At 38.4% G+C, this 17,669-nt stretch overlaps 1 protein-coding gene across 2 annotated transcripts in view; it reads right to left on the reverse strand.

Moving 5' to 3' along the window:
- The window catches only part of FBN2 (fibrillin 2), a 117,455-nt gene that overhangs the window by 37,787 nt on the left and 61,999 nt on the right, over positions 1-17,669 (reverse strand). For both annotated transcript variants that reach the window (XM_057378242.1, XM_057378241.1), the window contains exons 21-33: positions 13,683-13,820; positions 12,343-12,393; positions 12,043-12,168; positions 10,720-10,947; positions 9,391-9,516; positions 7,512-7,640; positions 6,241-6,366; positions 5,442-5,567; positions 4,514-4,636; positions 4,267-4,392; positions 3,515-3,640; positions 2,419-2,541; positions 1,189-1,311 (exon numbers count right to left, since the gene is read on the reverse strand). In XM_057378242.1, coding sequence (XP_057234225.1) covers positions 1,189-1,311; positions 2,419-2,541; positions 3,515-3,640; positions 4,267-4,392; positions 4,514-4,636; positions 5,442-5,567; positions 6,241-6,366; positions 7,512-7,640; positions 9,391-9,516; positions 10,720-10,947; positions 12,043-12,168; positions 12,343-12,393; positions 13,683-13,820 — 1,671 coding nt within the window. The remainder of the gene's footprint in view (positions 1-1,188; positions 1,312-2,418; positions 2,542-3,514; positions 3,641-4,266; positions 4,393-4,513; positions 4,637-5,441; positions 5,568-6,240; positions 6,367-7,511; positions 7,641-9,390; positions 9,517-10,719; positions 10,948-12,042; positions 12,169-12,342; positions 12,394-13,682; positions 13,821-17,669) is intronic.

Raw genomic sequence — 17,669 nt, forward strand, 5'->3', positions numbered from 1 at the left:
ACAGAAAATGATTTTCACATTAATTTTAGAAAACATTCTTCAAGGATGATAAACACTACAAGTACTGTTTGCACACCGGAAATTCTCCTAGTGCGCCCCAAAAGAGATATTAAGAATGGAAAAGGAGGGCATTCACCACTGCAGTCATCATAAAGAGTCATAATTTTGTCAGGTATGCTTATGATTGCCCCCAAAAAACTTAATACGCTATTTTCATTTTATTAGCCCATACTTAGTATTACATCTGATTTWWWWWWWAAAAAAACCCAGGAGTTAAATATTGGGATAAAACTTTGTGCTCATTAATCAAAAACTTGAAATAAAAAAAACAAGTAATATTTGCAAGGTCCTTATTCTGAAGTAAAAAAACCTTTTGCTACCAATCAAAAAGCCTTCTAAGATGTAAATTGTGTTTTATTTATGATTAGCCAGTYAGTCAATAATGAATGCATTCAGAGTAGTTTATAGGTGTTTTACTATCATTACGATACATTTCTTCAAACCTTCCAATATGCTGACCAAATGCAGGATCTGTGAAAAGTCAAGAGCAGAGATAATGTTGCATCTCCATTCTGTTAAGTGACAAAGACCAGAGTGGCTCAAGACATGGTCATTAATATTTAATACAAAATCTTTACAGTTTGTATAATGCATGTCAGTTTGAGTCACTCCCTGTGTGAAAAACAATGTTCATTCTTAAGAGTGAGCACTTACCTACAATTTTAAACTTAAGAGACCAYGGGCAGTGTTTTTTAACTGCAGTTATGTTTTCATTTTTTAAAAGTCCTGTGTTAATCATGAAATCCTGTTCTACCAATAGAGTGAAGGGAAAATGGATGATGCCAGAGAGAGGAACTACAACAGAGCTGGCCTTTAGTGCTCTTGACCAAAGGTACTGCTGCAAGCAGGACATGCATGTYCAAAATAATTGGCAAGAAGATGAAGAGGAAGAAACAGCAGCAGCCCGGAACTTCACCCAACCAATGGACCCAGTGGGTCCAGCTGGCATACAAAAGAAAAGAACAACCAGATGCCTTTGTTGGCATTTCATATGCAGACAGAAGAATCTTGATTTTCAATGACAATTCAGRTTCATCGTCTTGCACTTTGGGCTTAGGTCCAATTCACAAAGGTTCCATACAAGAGAGAAACCACCAGGGACAAGTCAGGTTTCCCAAAACTCCTTACCAGAGCAGATGAAGCCGTCTCCAGTGAATCCCTCTGCACAGGCACAGTGGTAGGAGCCGGGGCTGTTCACACACTGAGCGTTGGCACTGCACCGCTGGGTCCCATTGGAGCACTCATCAAGATCTGCACGCCAGGAAGCAGCACAGCAATTAGCACACCTGGCTAGCAATCAACTGCCAGGCCAACCAGCACGACAATAAACTTGATTTATGTCTTCATAAATACACAGATTTGTTATTAGATGACACAGGGTTAATCTATAGTGACTCCATTTTAATATTTCTTCCTTTAAATTAAAATGCGTGGGACTAGGCAACATATTTCTGAGCAATAGATGGAATTCAGATGGCTCATTACTTGGATATTAATGTCCTGGTAAAGAACTTGAATTCAAAATTAATTWAAAAAAAACCAAAAACAAACAAACCTGAATCAAAGAAATCTAATGAGGTAAAAATATGCCATGTATTTAGACAGTCTCCTCAAGTAAWAAAAGGAAGTGAACACAGTGCAGCCCCATGAGAGTCATGCAAGCTAATCACTTGGATGTCAATGCAAATGAAAAAAAAGCAAAAAGCAAAAAAAGAAGGAAAAGAGAAGAAAGAAGAAATCTCATAATATGGTACATTTTCTTTAACACATTACAACAATAAAGCCTAATTGCTAGATGAAGCTCCTCTTCCATAAGTCCCCAGATGTTCTGAAAGCAAAAAGTATTACAATCCTTTACCCACCAAACTAAAACATGAAGGGAAGGGGTCATATGCAACTTCAGCAGCCCAGCAAAATCAGAATCAAGTTTCCCACCCCTTCAGTCCACTCTGGATYATATCAGGGTGTATAAACTAAATAAACGACAGGACATTCACTAAAAAACACTTGAAGTACGGGAGGTATCTTACTGACAGAAAATCAAAAAACAAATTCCATTTAATTACTGATTCTTTTTTTTTTCYTTTTTGTACATTCCAATCGCAGTTGTACATAAAATATGTGGTTAATTCAGTAAGATGTTACAGTATCAAGTTTCTGCGACAGAAAAATGGGGGGTTTTGTCTCAGAAAACCAAATCTGTGGAACACAGGAATCTTTCATACCCATCTATCCATAGGGTACAGCAGACAGAAGAATCATTCTTTSTGTCTAATGGAGCAATCACACAGTCACATTATATGCTTTCAGAAAACAAAAAAGGAGAGAGAAAAAAAACTTTATTTTCCATCTACTTACCAATACACTTATTACCATTTCCAACCCAGCCTTCTCTGCAACTGCATTTAAAGCTTCCTGGTACATTGACACAYGAGGCATGCATGTCACAGTTGTGAGCTCCAGTTTCACACTCATTCACATCTACAAGCACAAAACAAGCTATCAGTATTTACATCAGAATATTAAAAATTCTGTTCCTTTTACATATTTCCACTGCAAATGTTTGCAGCGCTTGAAAAAATAGATGTTTAAAAACATTGCACAATTCAAGCAAGTTATTTTGTATTCTGTATTAATAAAAAATAGTGACAATAGCATCTTATTTTTGCTCCTTTGTTTGTAAACATGACAACCAGTCTACTTTCCTACAACTGCTTTTCAGGCTGAAATTAGCGCTCTTTTCCAGAAATATGAAATATGCTGATCTTGTTATGTCTGAAACTGGGACAAGGCCTTTGGGCACAAAGGCACCTTTCAGTCATAAAACAGTTATATGTCCAGGGTTTTAGCAGTTATAGAACAAATCCCTAAACATCAAATTGTAGGAGAAATTCTGTCAGCTTTCCCACAAGATTAATTTTGGATGGATTCTTGAGAGCAGGGGACACACCTTGCAGAAGTCAAGGTAATGCTAAAACATAACAGGGATTGCAGAGTGACTATGCATGACTTCAGACCTTTAAAAACTGCTGGCACAGGTTGAAGGATTTTGCTTTTCTTTTTTTTTTTTTCCTCTTATTCTTTCCTTATACTACATGGACATTTCCTGCAGCTTGAATTAAGAGTTCATCCTCCAGGTCCTTGTGAGAAGCAAGCAGTGATTAAGCTCCTCCAACACAAGTGCAGTTTTGCCACCCCAGTGTTCTGTAACACGGGTGCTCACACGACCGGTACTGATAAAATCTTTACAATCAGTTATGTAAGGGGCCTCCAGCATTGGCACTGGTAAGGGAAAACTCCACTTGAAACTCTGGCACGTGCTAGCAGATGTGAAACACTCATATATTTTATTACATACAGATACCARTCTCTCTCCTGTGTGTGAACACTTGTGTATTTATTCACCTGGAAGCCAACCAAGATATGTGAAACATTCCCTGGAAATCTGCTGTACCTGTGCACCCCGTGGTTCCTTTCTTGACTGAATACCCAGCTTGGCAGTGACAAATGAAGGAGCCTTTGGTGTTTTCACACTCCCCAAACATACAGATGTTGGAGTTCAAATCACATTCATTCACATCTGTAAGTAAATATAAATTAATTATCACTTGAACGTAACTGTCATTTTGGAATACTTTATTTCATGTGAAAACATCTACCACACAAAGCCTTTATTTTTCTTAATCATATTTAATGTCAGCTGTTCCATTCCATATTCTTGAAATTCCCTAAAACAAATAAGGATAAATGTGTAGTCCAAATACCACTGCTTTGTGGTAAAACAAATATCATTTGCTTTCATTTTTTTTTAATGCTAATAAAAGGACTACGGAGTAATTTTTTTCCTACAAGAATCACTCTAAATCATTTTCTTAAAACATATCCTTGATCACAATAATTTTCTKCCAAAGAATAATTACTTTAAGTGCCCCATTCTGGGCCCCTTAACTAATMCCTTCTCAGTACCCATGTTCCATTRYAGTAAAATCGCCCCAATTTCTTTTGAACTCTGTGATCTGATTCCTTGTTAAGGACTTACCAAATTGTAGCAAAAGGCAAGAAGGGCATACAGGTTTGGGTTTTTTGTTAAATAATATAAATAATTTCAATATACCCACTTTCAAGGACTCAGTAGAAAGAACATCTTGAAAGACAAGCTGCAGAATTTTTAGACTTGCACCAAATTTGGTGCACGCAGCTACTTACCAACGCAATTTTTCATGTCTACAGAAACCATAAATCCATCGTAACAGAGACAGCGATATTCCCCTGGGACATTGGTACACTGCCCACCATCACAGATATCTGGATTGTTTTCACATTCATCAATATCTAAGGGGAGGAAAAAAAAAGCAGGTAATAATTCTGTCACTCTGGCATGGATGGGCTGGAAAACCACGTTGATTTTGGTTGGAAGAGGCGATGCTGGAGCTTTCAAGGTATAAAAACTTACCTGCACATGTCCTGACATCTGGCATCARAGCGTAGCCATCACTGCAGCTGCACTCATAGCTGCCTTCTGAGTTGGTGCAGTGGGTGTCACAGCCTCCATTCATTATCATGCACTCATCAATATCTGGGGGAGCAACATTGGTAGCAGTAAGTCTACTTTTCGATGGAAAAAAAAAATAACATTCTCTTTACGTTTTACTTAGTACACRGAACAGTTTATCCATCATTTTGTTCTGATTTTTTTATTCTCATTCTACTGTCTCTGATTTATGCTTTGTTCATTTTTCTCTCTTTCAGCTGCTTTTTTCACCTGTGGGAGCAAGTTAAATATTGCTTTTGTTTCTGTGTATTGCTATGGGTGGGAAAAAAAGTGGAAAAAAATAAGGAAAGGAACAGAAGGAAAACCCTGAGAAACTTGAAGTTTGAAATGTGGCAAATCTACATTTTTCTAAGAAAAGAAACATATCAAACAAATAAAATAAGGTCTTAGTACTGCTGTTCTCCTTTTCAATGGGTTGATGTGCTGGCAACCACATAATAAGGTATTACTGTAGTGCAGGATTTAAGAGATGAATATGATAAAGAGAAAAAGTAAAAGAGAAATCATCAATACATGGGGCTCTTCTAGCTTGATCAAGAAATCTAGTGTATTTTCCTGCTGTTAGCTCAAGTCTCTGATTTCAATGGATTAGTACAATAAGAATAATCTTTCTTAGAGTGTTCTGCTGAGTGCAGTACAGCAACCATCTTTTTACACCATCTTTATATTTSTGAGTCCACAATAGTTCATGATAAGCCTCAGAGGACATGAGGAGACACCCCTGCTTGGTTTCAAAAGGAAGGCAGGAAATTAAATTAAAAAAAAAAAAAGGATAGATAGAAGAATGCAACCGAAGCACCGAGTCATGCTGCAGGTGCACAACACTTGCCTGTGCATCCTTGCCTGTCAGGAGTGGGCTGATACCCGGAGTCACAGAAGCACTGGTACGTCCCAACCATGTTCACACACTTGCCATTCCTGCAGAGAGTGTCACTCAACGAGCACTCATTCACATCTGGGAAAGAATCATTCACATCAGTCACAACTGAAAATGCTTAACTGCTTTAGCAGCTCAAATTCTAGAGAGAGTGAGAGGTAATACTGCAAACTGGTGGGTTTCAGTTTTAATCAATTTCTTTCTTGCTCTTGGTGTGCTCCAGTTTAAGGAAGGGAGTTCTGAACAGCATGTTTGAACCAATGTCCCAAAATTTATCTTCCCTGATTCAGGTSTCTGAGCATTAATTACAGAGTCTGTTGTGGGCATTAATTACCAAATCTGCTATTTTCCATAATGATCAGAAGCCAAAGAGGTAACATGCTTTTTTATTTTTACCTGCCCCCACCTCCCATCATTTTGGTGAATTATGTGCATAAATGAGAGATGCATTTCAACAAAGGACAATACTTTTTTTGTGACTGACTGAAGTTGCCCTAATGAGTGGCACAGTCCTCTGAGGTGCTAAATAAACTCCTAAGAGGCGTGGTAAAACACTCCTCTTTAGAGTCAACAGCATCAATGGCCCTGAGGATTTTACAGGATTTTAGATTTTGAATTGAAGACACATAATTGAGGAGCATGAATTTGTGTAAGAGATCCCTGGGACCCACCCTTGCCAGAGATTACAAGTTTTCACAGCAGAAATGACCATTCCTCATGCTGAAGACTATTATCCTGAGTTGAAACTCACCAATGCATTCCTCCTGTGATGGTGACAGCTCATGTCCCAGGGGACAGTCACACCGAAAGCTCCCCTCAGTGTTGACACAARTGCCACCTCTGCACAGCAGAGGGTTGCGCTCACACTCATCTATGTCTGCAAACAAACCAGGATGTACAAATATAAAACCATTACTGAGGGCTAATGAGGAGAAAAGCAATTCTCAGTGCTTGAAAGAGACAAAAGGATTGTTTCACGGAAGTGGTGCYGCTCCTTCCCTTGTGCTGCACAACAGGGCAATCAAAAAACTATACATCATTATGAGCTCTAAAGATAGGTATTTTTCCTCTGAAGAATAATTTTAAATTAATCTTTTRCAATTAGGTATTCAATAAGACAGGACACAAGCAAAGGCAGTAACAGTTTGGATGTTATCCTTTGGAAAAATGTACAAATGTAATAATATTATTTCTTTTTAATGCTTCTTAATGCAACCAGACATACATTTATGTATCCACTGAAATTCTTCTCTATTGATGGGGGTTTGTGTCATATTTTTTACCTAAATGGCTCCTCCGTTTGATAACTCCTGTGTATGCCATGTTGTGGCTGTGGAATATTCTTGCTGCAGCTTATAAAGACAAACTGAATATCTGACTGACAAACRTGGTAAAACCAGCTAACACTACTCATGTGGAGAGAAATACAACCAAAAGATGTTCAAGGTGGAGGATGCGCTCACACTTTTGGACTCCTAGGAAAGTCTGAATCACAATTTGCAGGAAAACAAGCAAAGGTGGCAGGAGTCTAAGTCAACATTTCTTAAGGYGGCTAGTTACTTCTGGTGTCTCCATATCAATTCTTACAACTTTGAACAGATTAAAGAGATGTATTTTTTTTTTTTTTCAGAAATTGCTGTGAGAATTTCTGAGAGTCCTACCAGAATCCATGAAAAGGGAATAACATTGCCTTTGAAACTCCAGCTTTCTATTCCTAGCTTTACCAAATATTTGGGTACCTCATTAGCAGTTTTTAAATGAATGGGGTGAAGAGTTGCTACCATTCCAAAATACCTGTGCAGAGTAAGTATAACTCGAGGGTGTAAATAATTTGCATTAAGAACAAGCAAAGCTATATAATTCAGTTACCTGTCCTACACACTGTGTATCTGAGTCATTTGCTCATGAAATGACAATAATGACACATGTGAGGTGTCCAGTGTGACAGAGCTGGTCCAGGTTGGAGAACAGCCAGGCTTTGCACAGCAAATGGAGACCCCAGGGCACCCTGGCAACACTTACCCATGCAGTTCTTCATCATCATAAATCCACTCTCGTAGCCATCAAAGCACTCACACTCAAAGCTRCCCGGAGTGTTGACACAAGCACCACTTCCACACAGGTCTGGGGAGATTCTGCACTCATCAATGTCTGTTTTATAGCAGGGGAGAGTAGAAAAATCTAGCTGGTTATCCTAATTTTCACAAAAATGAACACTTGGCCACTAGAAAATAATTCCACAGAAATCACACACAGTATACAAATCAACACAGAAAAATCAATTTATAGAAACTTCTGATTACATGAAAGAGTTTGGGAAAGAYTCATAATGCTGTGTCCTCAGAGCTCTTCGGTCACATTAAACTGTGTAACAAACATTATCAAGTGTAATTTAAAGTTAGATTGTTAAGGAAGTAAGTGTCAGAAATTCTGAAATGTCGCTGTTACAGAAGTATCAACTGACCCCATGATCACTGTGCCCTTGACTGGAATTTGATTCTGATGATTTTCACCCAGTAACAGCATTAGGCATTAAGCTTCCATATAACCTTTCCATTAGGAATTAGCTCCTATCTGAGCTAGACTGTCATCTTGGTAGTTAAGTTTGAATAAACTTACTGTGGAAAACTATGGCAGAAAGAACAGAAGATCTCTTTCTAAATCACACTGTCAGTGAGTCAGAAATCTAAAGAGGAATTTGTAATGTAGTTATGATTGGATCAGTGTGACAGGAAGGGACTTTGTGCTACTGCTCATGGCCATGTTTCTGCTGGGAGAGGACAGCTCAATCCTCACAGATGTGTGGARGTGTCAGACCCACGTGGCAGATCTGGAGCATTACTGAGTATCCGGGCTTTTATTTGAGCTTTATAAAATGCTTTCTCACTAATTTAAAACAAGCAAAAAAGTCATCTATTTAAGAAAACCTGTTTCTCTCCAGCTGCCCTGTGGAATAATTTCATCCCCACAGAACAAGAGGGAAAAAAAAAGCTTTTGCAGAGAGCTTTCTGACCTGTTTCTGTTAGTTCAGAAAATAAAGTTTGTTACATGCATTTTTCATCAATGCAGTCACTATAAAAACAAGGAAATCACCAGCTAGGGCAACATTAGCATACAGACCAACCTCAGTGAGCATGCCTTACCACCCACACTTCATACTTTGATTACTCAGACACACTCATGAACGCCTGTATGTTGTAACAAAACCTTCATTTTCAGCACTGAGCCACCCACAATGTTCTTACAGTCACAGGACTGTCAAGCATATTTTCAGATTTTCCGGATAGTAAAGAACAAAATCCTAAACTTTTAAATTAAATGCATGTGTCTGTATCTTCTTAATAKTGCACTAGTGTCAGAATTGCAGAGGTGCCTTTGTCACCAAATCTAAATGAAAATTAACTTGTAGTGGAGTCCCTAAGTTAATTTGATAATACAATGATCAGGGAGTAGGAAATGTAAATTAAGATAATCTTTGTGTTACAACTTGGCTTTGCTGGTGATCCTTACTGATTTTTCAGATTGTACTGGCAGAGCATGACCTGAGCATCTTAAACATCAATTAAAAAAAGAGAAAAATGTTATAATTAATAAATAACCACTTTCTGAAAGGGGAACTTGAGACAGTTGGTCATTCTGTCCTAAGATTAAGCTCTTAGAAACAGAAGGAAATTAATGGCATTAAGTTTTCAGATCACCAAGCTGTGCTACAAGAGGAAAWTCCTCCAAAAAGCCCCAGGGACATGGTGGAGTCCCCACGATTGGATGTTTACAAGATGGACAGGCTGCTAGATCATCTCATCAGGGCTCCYTCTCCCCACAAAAGGTTGAAGGGGTCCCTTTCAACCAAGACAATGATAAGATTCTAGGGAAAACTGGGGAAAACTCAAGACTTACTCACCTGTACAGTTYCTTTCCTCCATATCTAAAGCGAACCCACTGTTACATCTGCATCTGAAACTTCCAATTGTGTTTCTGCATTTACCATTCATGCACATTCCAKGGAACACTTTACATTCATTGATATCTTTGAATAGAAACAAATAAAAGATCATTATTAAGTGCAAAGATCTATGGAATTAAGGGGAATTTTCTGTTCCTTCTTACCAATTGCATTGAGCACAAAGGCAGGGTTTGGATTTGAGAGGACATCCTTGAAGGCTGGACTGGAGGTGAAATGTTTCCCTACATTTTGGACTGTTTATGCAGTATTTGCAAACCAGTCCTTAAAAGTTTTTGTTTATCAGCAGTCACAGAAATTCAGGGACACTGTTCAAGTTGAAATTCTAGTATGTGCATTGTGGTCAAGCTTGCTTTGTGACACAATGAATATGAATATTCTTGGTATTCCTGAGCCARCTTGTGAAATGTACAACTACCACCTGGTTGACTGGGTTTGGTTTTTAAATTGAGATTGTCAAAGTTATAACTGGAGTTCAGTTTTGAAAATGGTATTTTTTCTTTTGTAGAATATTTAATAGACAGTTTCACCTCTCCTCAATGCTGGGTAACATAAACTGTTAAAGGGTTTTGCATATGACAAAGCTGAATGACCTTTCCTACACTTTGTGATACRATTTGTTGAAAGAGTGTCCTTAGCTGGGAATCACCTTCAGTGCAATAAACATCAATCTCCTACATACCTCTGCGAATAGAACACTATAGTGGTCCAAATGCAAAAGCAGAGATAGGAAGTAAAAACCCCAGAAAAAATGTCAGCAKGGACAAGATTTCATTACTATAAAGTAATTTATTTTTCTAATTAAACAAATGACAATACAATTGTTGTTKTTATTATTATTATCGTTATTATTTTCCTTATTTGTTTGAAAATCACCACTGAATGTCAAGAGCTTTGCCTGAAAGTAATGACTCCTGGAAACCAGAACTTATTTATGGTGAAGCAGAGATCCAATCTGTTAAGGTTTTCACAAACTTTGTATATACTCAAAATATTTTTAAAAATATATATTATATATATCAAACCACATACACATATATATATATATAGATATATAAAATATATGTATCAAAATAAATACTCAAAATAGTTCAAGACAAATGCTTCAGAATGCATCCTTAAAAAGAAAAAAAAAACAAAAACCCAAAAAACCAAAGCAAATATGTCATGTCTCTAATGCACAAACATCCTCAAATCCCAGAATTTCCCCAGGACACTCTCTTGAATGCACCTACAGTGAATTTTTCAGGCACAAGAATGAACACTTACCTTTGTAGAAGGGCCGGCCGGTCAGAGCATCGCCCCTGTTGGAGAAGCCCGGGCCCCTGGGGCATAGAGCCTGGTGTTCCTTGGTTCCGGGCTCAGGGCAGCGCTCACAGCTGGAGCCCCAGGCAGCGCCCACGGCGCAGCAGCAGGAATCCCTCCGGAGCCGGCCGGGCACCGGCTGCGTGCATTCATCCTCATCCCAGCGCAGGTAGCACTGCTCCGTGCGGGTATCTGCTCGTCACACAACAAATACGTGCTTTTATCCCACTGCTGACACGTTTTCCTCAGCTCTTTCTGCTCAAGGCTCTGTATTTCTGCACAATGTTCAGCCATCTGAAGTTGCTAATGCTGTACTATAGTTAAATTTCTGGATCTTGTGCCATGCAAAAGTACAAAAATTTACATTGTTGTCACCCAATATCAAGATACACCCTTACTCTGACATGACTCTGCTTTTTAGGTTTGTGTGTATTTGACAAGACAAACACATGTATTTCTTTACTTCAACAGGTATTCTCACTCATAAAATTATGCTTTTATTTGATGGGACAGACACATGTATTTCTTTACTGTATCAATAATACTGCGATGATTCTAATCTGTTTTATTAATAATAATAGTGTAATATAATTAATAACTAATAATACTGGATTACAATACTGTAATTCTCACAAAATGAACCTTTTGCAGCAATAGTGATATAAAAACAATTAAAATTCCTCTCTATATTTATGTTAATAAATTAATTTAATACTGCAGTGAATTAAGATTTAAAATAAAACCAAACAAAACAACTGCTGACTGTTGTTAGGCTTACTTTAAAACAAATTAGAAGGAGAAAACAGTAAGGTTTCCTGAAAAGTTAATTATGGTTATTACACTCAAGGGTCTGTCCCATTTGCAGCAAAGCAGGTCAACCAAAAGACCAATCAACCAAGTGTGCAGGCAAAATCTTGTTCTTGTGCACCCAAATGTCAGGGAAAGAACCACACACTGGCCTGAGCACTGGAGAAGTACCAATTTGCACCAGCATATTTGTGCTCACCATCTGTCACCCAGGACACTGCGGCTCCTGAGCAGGAGTCAGAACAAGGACAGCACTTTAGCACAGCCTACTGACTGCACTGAGGGCAAAATAACCCTCAAAACAAACATATTCCTTGAAGGAATTAATAGCTCTTCTCCAAACTGGCATAGATATTTGCTATCTAAGCAGGCACATTATTTGGAACAACTCAGAAATAAACCATGCTTTTCTTCAAGCCCTTTTAAGAATAATTTTGGACAGCTGTGGGCCACAGCTGGGAGGGTGGGGTGCGGTTGTACCTAAGCACAGCCGGCCTGTTCCGTCCAGGGTCAGCCCCTCGGGGCACTCGCAGTGGAAGGAGCCTCTGCTGTTGATGCACCGCCCATTGGSACAAACCCCCGGGAAAACCTCGCACTCATTGACGTCTGTCGGGGACACAAAAAGCTCAGTTACATGCTCACCCCAAGGAGAAAACCACAGCTTCATGGAGAATTCAAGTGTCAGGAAAGAAACAACACAAAAATTCCCCTTTCATCCCATTTTCAAAGGGGAGGGGGTGGTGGAAAAGTGACGTTGTGAGTAAGATGCAAAAACTTCACCTTCACAGTTAACACCTTTCACTCTGGCAAATCCTCTCGAGCAAGCTGTGTCTGGAATCAAGACAGAAGGGTACGTTACTGCTTTAGAGTCACAGGAAGGTAGGAAAAGAAAATTTTAACATAAATATATCTTCAGAATTCCCTAATAATTTGACTGTGTAAGGGGGGAAGTGCTCTAGTCTCAATCAGGAAAACTACTGACTCACACATGCTACTTAAACTAAGTGAAGAGTTGGGGAAATTAAATCTCAGACCATTACTTTCTCAAGTCCTTTCTCAAATGGAGACCAGAATGATCAGCATCTAATAATATCAGACTCTTGACTCAGATATAGCTARAAGGTAAAATTCCTTAAAGCTGCCTGAAGATTTAAAGCTTTAGTGCTGCCAATTTTAACTTTTTTTGTCACTGAAGCTTAGTAATGCAAGTAGCAAATGAGATTATTTTTGGATATGCATGTAAAATGTAGCATCATATAGCAATTTGAGAGCTTGCTGAAATTTAACTAGTTACAGAATAGGAAATAAAGTTTCCAAATGCACTCCATCTGAGCTAATTATCTGCCTAGACCAATTAGGTTTGGATCAGTTACAMCAGTCTAACCTGAACAAGCTGCTTTCTGAAGCCCAAAGGAATGCTTTTGCTGCACAGTTAAAAGCTCTGCTGAATGCTGCTTGCACTCTGCTTGTGAGGGGGGACAAGTGTGACCGCAGTTACTGTTCCAATTAAAAACAAGAGGCTGAAGCATCCTGACAGTAGTTCAGCTGACCATGGCATTATTCAAACCTTATGGGAAGAATACTGGTCAATATTTTTGCCAGAAACTGGAGCACATTTAGCATTCCCAATAGCAATGCTATTCTGCAGTCAATAATGGTATATAAACCATGTATTTWAAAAGAGCTGGGGAAAAAAGTGTTAACAGGCAGCAGCATAAAAGGTCCTCCAGAATTTTATCAGGTATTTCACTTTACTGCTGTAGTCCTTACCTCCCTTATCCCAGTCAATACACAGTCCTTGTGGAGATGAAACATAGTGTGACCATAATGAAGTTTATTCACATATTATTTCCTGGTATGCTTCAAAGAAACATATTATGCTTAGTAGAATTATCTCTGATGATGGAGATTAAAAATAATGCTAAACAAACCAACTTCCTTTAATATGGTTTTTTTTKGGGTTTTGGCTTTGGTATTTTTGGGTTGCGTTGGTTGGTGTTTGTGTTTGTTTTTTTGGGGTGTTTTTTTGATTGTTTATTTTTTTTATATGCGGAGATGATAGGAATCTACCAGTGGTACTTCTTCCCTTCTCCCAAAAGATGCAGGATGTTGGAGCCTACCTAATTCACACCGTTCACATGGGCTGCCCCAAGCTGCTCCTAAGGTGGCACAGCATTCAGATTTCAGTGTGGCACCGTTGATGTTGGCTTCACAGTGGCTGTCTCGGATATTGAGCCAGCAAGTCCCCTTCAGGCTATCTGCAGCAGAACAGAATGCAAAAACAATGCAGAATTCTCACAGCCCAAAGAGGTGGCATGCCACATTCATGACACCAGCAGGACAAGCACCAAGGCTCTCTTTTAAAAGGAAGAAACTTCCATAAGAGTAATACTGTACATTTTAGCTTAAAACTGGTGTAAAGGAACAGCACTATAACTAAAAGTGAGCAATAAAGCGTAATGCTTCAGCCCTTTATAATCCAGGTCTCACAGCTGGCAGAGGTCTTCCAGACACTGCAAGGGATTTAATAATTTATTTCAGTTAGTGAATGATCCATCTAAAGTACAGAAAAGCAGAGATCCTAACCTGGGACTCCCTTTCCCAGGTGACTGCCTGAATCCTTTCTGAAACACAGGTGCTCTTGTGTCCCTTGAAGGTCAGCCTTCAAGGTTTTAAGGAAGTGAAAAAAATGTGGTGAGTAGGAGTGTTCTATATTATTTCAGGGGTCTGGTTCTGCCTGGTCCATTAGCTACWCTTTGAACATGACTGTTGTGTTACATTCTACTATTCCACTCTCTGCTCTTGAGGATTCATTTTCTGCATGTCCATCTCCTGAGCTGCAGCCAGGCTAGAAAACCAAACCAGGTCGGGGCAAACCCATTCCAGGGAGTACCCAACTCCACCAGGCACCAGCTCCTCTCTTCCACCCTGGCCCAGAAAGCCACTGTGGAGAGGGGAGATTTGTGGCCAAAGTGTTGCCTCAGCTGCCTAAAATGTTCTGAAATCCCTTTTAAAGTACCTACAGCCTCAAGTATGAAAATCTGTGATTTCAGTTTTTGAAAATGTCAGTCGGACCTCAAAGCAGGTACATACTTTGTGAGTTGCACCTTCAGCACCTTTACACTTCCCTGCCTTTACAAAAGTCACACTCAAGTGGTACATTTCTTAAGGCAGACAGCAACCTTGGTGATCAGGCAACAAAAGCAGCCTGTAAAGTCAATCCCACACCGGGAGATCAGCCTGGGTGGGGTTTAAATACAGTTGCCTGCTAAAGAGTTCAAAGCTAAGCACATGACCCAGAGAAACTCAGTTTGATGACCACTGAAAGGAGAAGGGAATTTGGGTTTAAGATCTGCACGTTTTATATGTGCAAAAACCCAGATGTATTACTAAAACCTCATGTTCAGGAACAATGTGCTTAAGACAGAATAATTCCACCTTTTTTTTCCCCAAACAACTTCAGTTTTTCTACAAAGYTGTCATGTTAAAAAATGATATGGACCTCCGGGAGCACAGCCCTTCTTTGGTTAAAGTAACAGGGAAAAAACCTCACCCGAGAATGTGACTGAAATCAGATGCAGAAGCCAGGAAGTGTATTTCATTATCACTTAAAACAGATGTATTTTTTAGGTTAACATTGATCTTAAACATGTGGGACAGAGCTCCACACTTGAACAAATACACAAGAGTAGAAGAGACTTCTTTTCCTCATCTTTATCAGCTAAATCAGGACATGGATTAATACAAGACTGAAGAATAAACCTGGACAGTTATTAGCAGGCCATCTCTTAAGCCAGTCACAGGACAGGCATGTCCCTGGTCATCAGATGTCCCAAATTCAGGGACCAACATGGGGAGAAGGAATTCAGGTTCTTTAGCTGCTTTTTTACACCATGATGTAAAATGATGAACTCTCTCCTTTAAGCCAAATGGAAATGCTTCCATTGTTCTATTAATAGAAGTTTCTGGAGCTCAGTGTTATTTCCTATTACTACCCAGATTTATAAGGGAGGAAAATCAAAACCAATTATCTCAAAAACTATTTAAATCCTACAAATTAGCAGGTGCCTTTCCTCACACCAGCTGCATCCAAATAATCCTGACAAAGTCTGCTTCTCTTATCTTTTTCAGGCTATTCCTTTATTTTGCATCATCTCTTCTGTCCAGACAAAATCTTTGGTGAAAGAGTTATTATTCAACATCAAAGCATTCCTTCTGCTGCTCTTATCTCTTTGATTCTGACTTGAAGAATATACGCATACTACAAGCAGATGGCATCCTATTTACTGTGCACTGTATGAACTCCACAAATCCTGAGTAAAAAATGTGTAAAAAAGCATATTGAARTGTGTATTTCAATAAACACAAATGGCAGTACCACTAATGTTCTGATTGTAATTTGAATAAGGCATTTTTCTCTCTGCCCAGCAAAACCCACAGAAAGAGACATGGCTCATAACAAATTGCAAAAATAAATTTAACAGTCACATTACACTACTCTTCTTTTTTTTTAGTGYGGTTGTTGTGTTTTTTCTTAAAAGTTTTTAGTTAAAGGTTTTGTGCCATTGTGAAGTTCAATTAGTTTGATCATCATCATGAAAGAAAGAAAAAATTACTCCTATAATGTGGGACGAATTCTGACATGAGAGCAAATCTGAAAGTAAGAAAAAAAMCCCAAAATTTCTCAGGATCTGACATTACCTTACTTCAATCATTCCTATGTAGAATAAAAAAAATCCTAAACCACAATACTATTTTAGCCCTTAATTTATGTTTTGGAATAAACTTTTTATATCTGTTGTTACAGCAGTGCTTTACAGAAGGAATCTGATAAAAATAATTAGGAGAAATACATTCAATATACAAGTCTTTCTCTACAGTAATGGGGGAAAACTAACTTGAGATTTAAAACAAAACATATTTTATAAGAATATTTTAAAGGTTTTCCACACAGTAAGACACCTGTAAGTTCCAGCCTCTCCTTCACTTTTCAATAACTCAGCCTGCCCTCCTCTCATGGCTTCCAATCTAACACAATTTTGGCCAAAGTAGAAAAATTGGACTCTCGCAGTAAAAATCTATGTCTTACATTTGCTCTACTTCTGACCCTCCTGCCTTAATACATTCACACTTGTAGTGGAAAAACATTTCTCCTGAGACTATTTTGGTTAACATGAAAAACTAATGATTAGGCTCACAGTATGATGCTGGATCCTGTTCTTCAGTTTTTATGTGAAAACTCCGTTTTTTTGTTTGGTTTTGGGTTTTTGTTTGTTTGGGTATTTTTGTTTGTTTTGGTTTCTTTGTTTATATTTTATGTTATTTATCACTGCTCTCCAGGCCAAAAGGGACCTCACAYTGTAAACAATCCAATGAAAACCATTTGCAAAGTAAATCCAGAATGTTGTTAAAATTAGGCTCCTGATGAATTTGTAGCCCCTTTGGATGTGAGAACAAAAGAAGAMTAAAAGCAAGAAGTACCAAAAAGGCATAGGTTAAATTGATCATATCAAGAAATCAGCATGAAACGAACAAAAATAATAATGAACTGCACCAGCCAATGATGCTACAAGGAAATATAAAAGAAGGCTTAGGCACAAAAATAACATTCACTTAAAAAATGTACTAAGGCATACAAGAACTCCATCATTAAATGGAAACTTGAGTCTTTGCATTAATTTTTCTGTCTTAAGAAAATCCTGAAAAGGCAAGAAAATTGGATGAAAACCACCAAACAAATCCATCTGAAAATGAAAGTAACAAAATTAGCATCACCCAGTTATTAATGACATCCATCTACTAATGACACTCCMATCCAGTTGGAGGAGCACACATATCCTATAATAATTTCAATTATGCAACACAAATAACTTGAAACAACGGCAGCTTATGAACACCTGTGAAGATGACCGCAATCCTTTCGAGTTTCATTGGAAAGGCAAGGAAAAAGAACATTAATGAATGGCTTCCAAAGGGAATGCCAATGACATCCTGCAGGCAACTGCTGCTGCTAACTCAAAAAAAATTTCTGCAGCACTCTGCTTTTTTTTTTTCCCAATAGAATCCTCAAAGGATCCTAGCATTTATATATATATACATATGTATAC

Source organism: Malurus melanocephalus, unplaced genomic scaffold (genome assembly GCF_030028575.1).
Source record: "Malurus melanocephalus ecotype Western Australia unplaced genomic scaffold, MMel_1.1 scaffold_350, whole genome shotgun sequence".
In the NCBI taxonomy this organism is placed as follows: Eukaryota; Metazoa; Chordata; class Aves; order Passeriformes; family Maluridae; genus Malurus; species Malurus melanocephalus.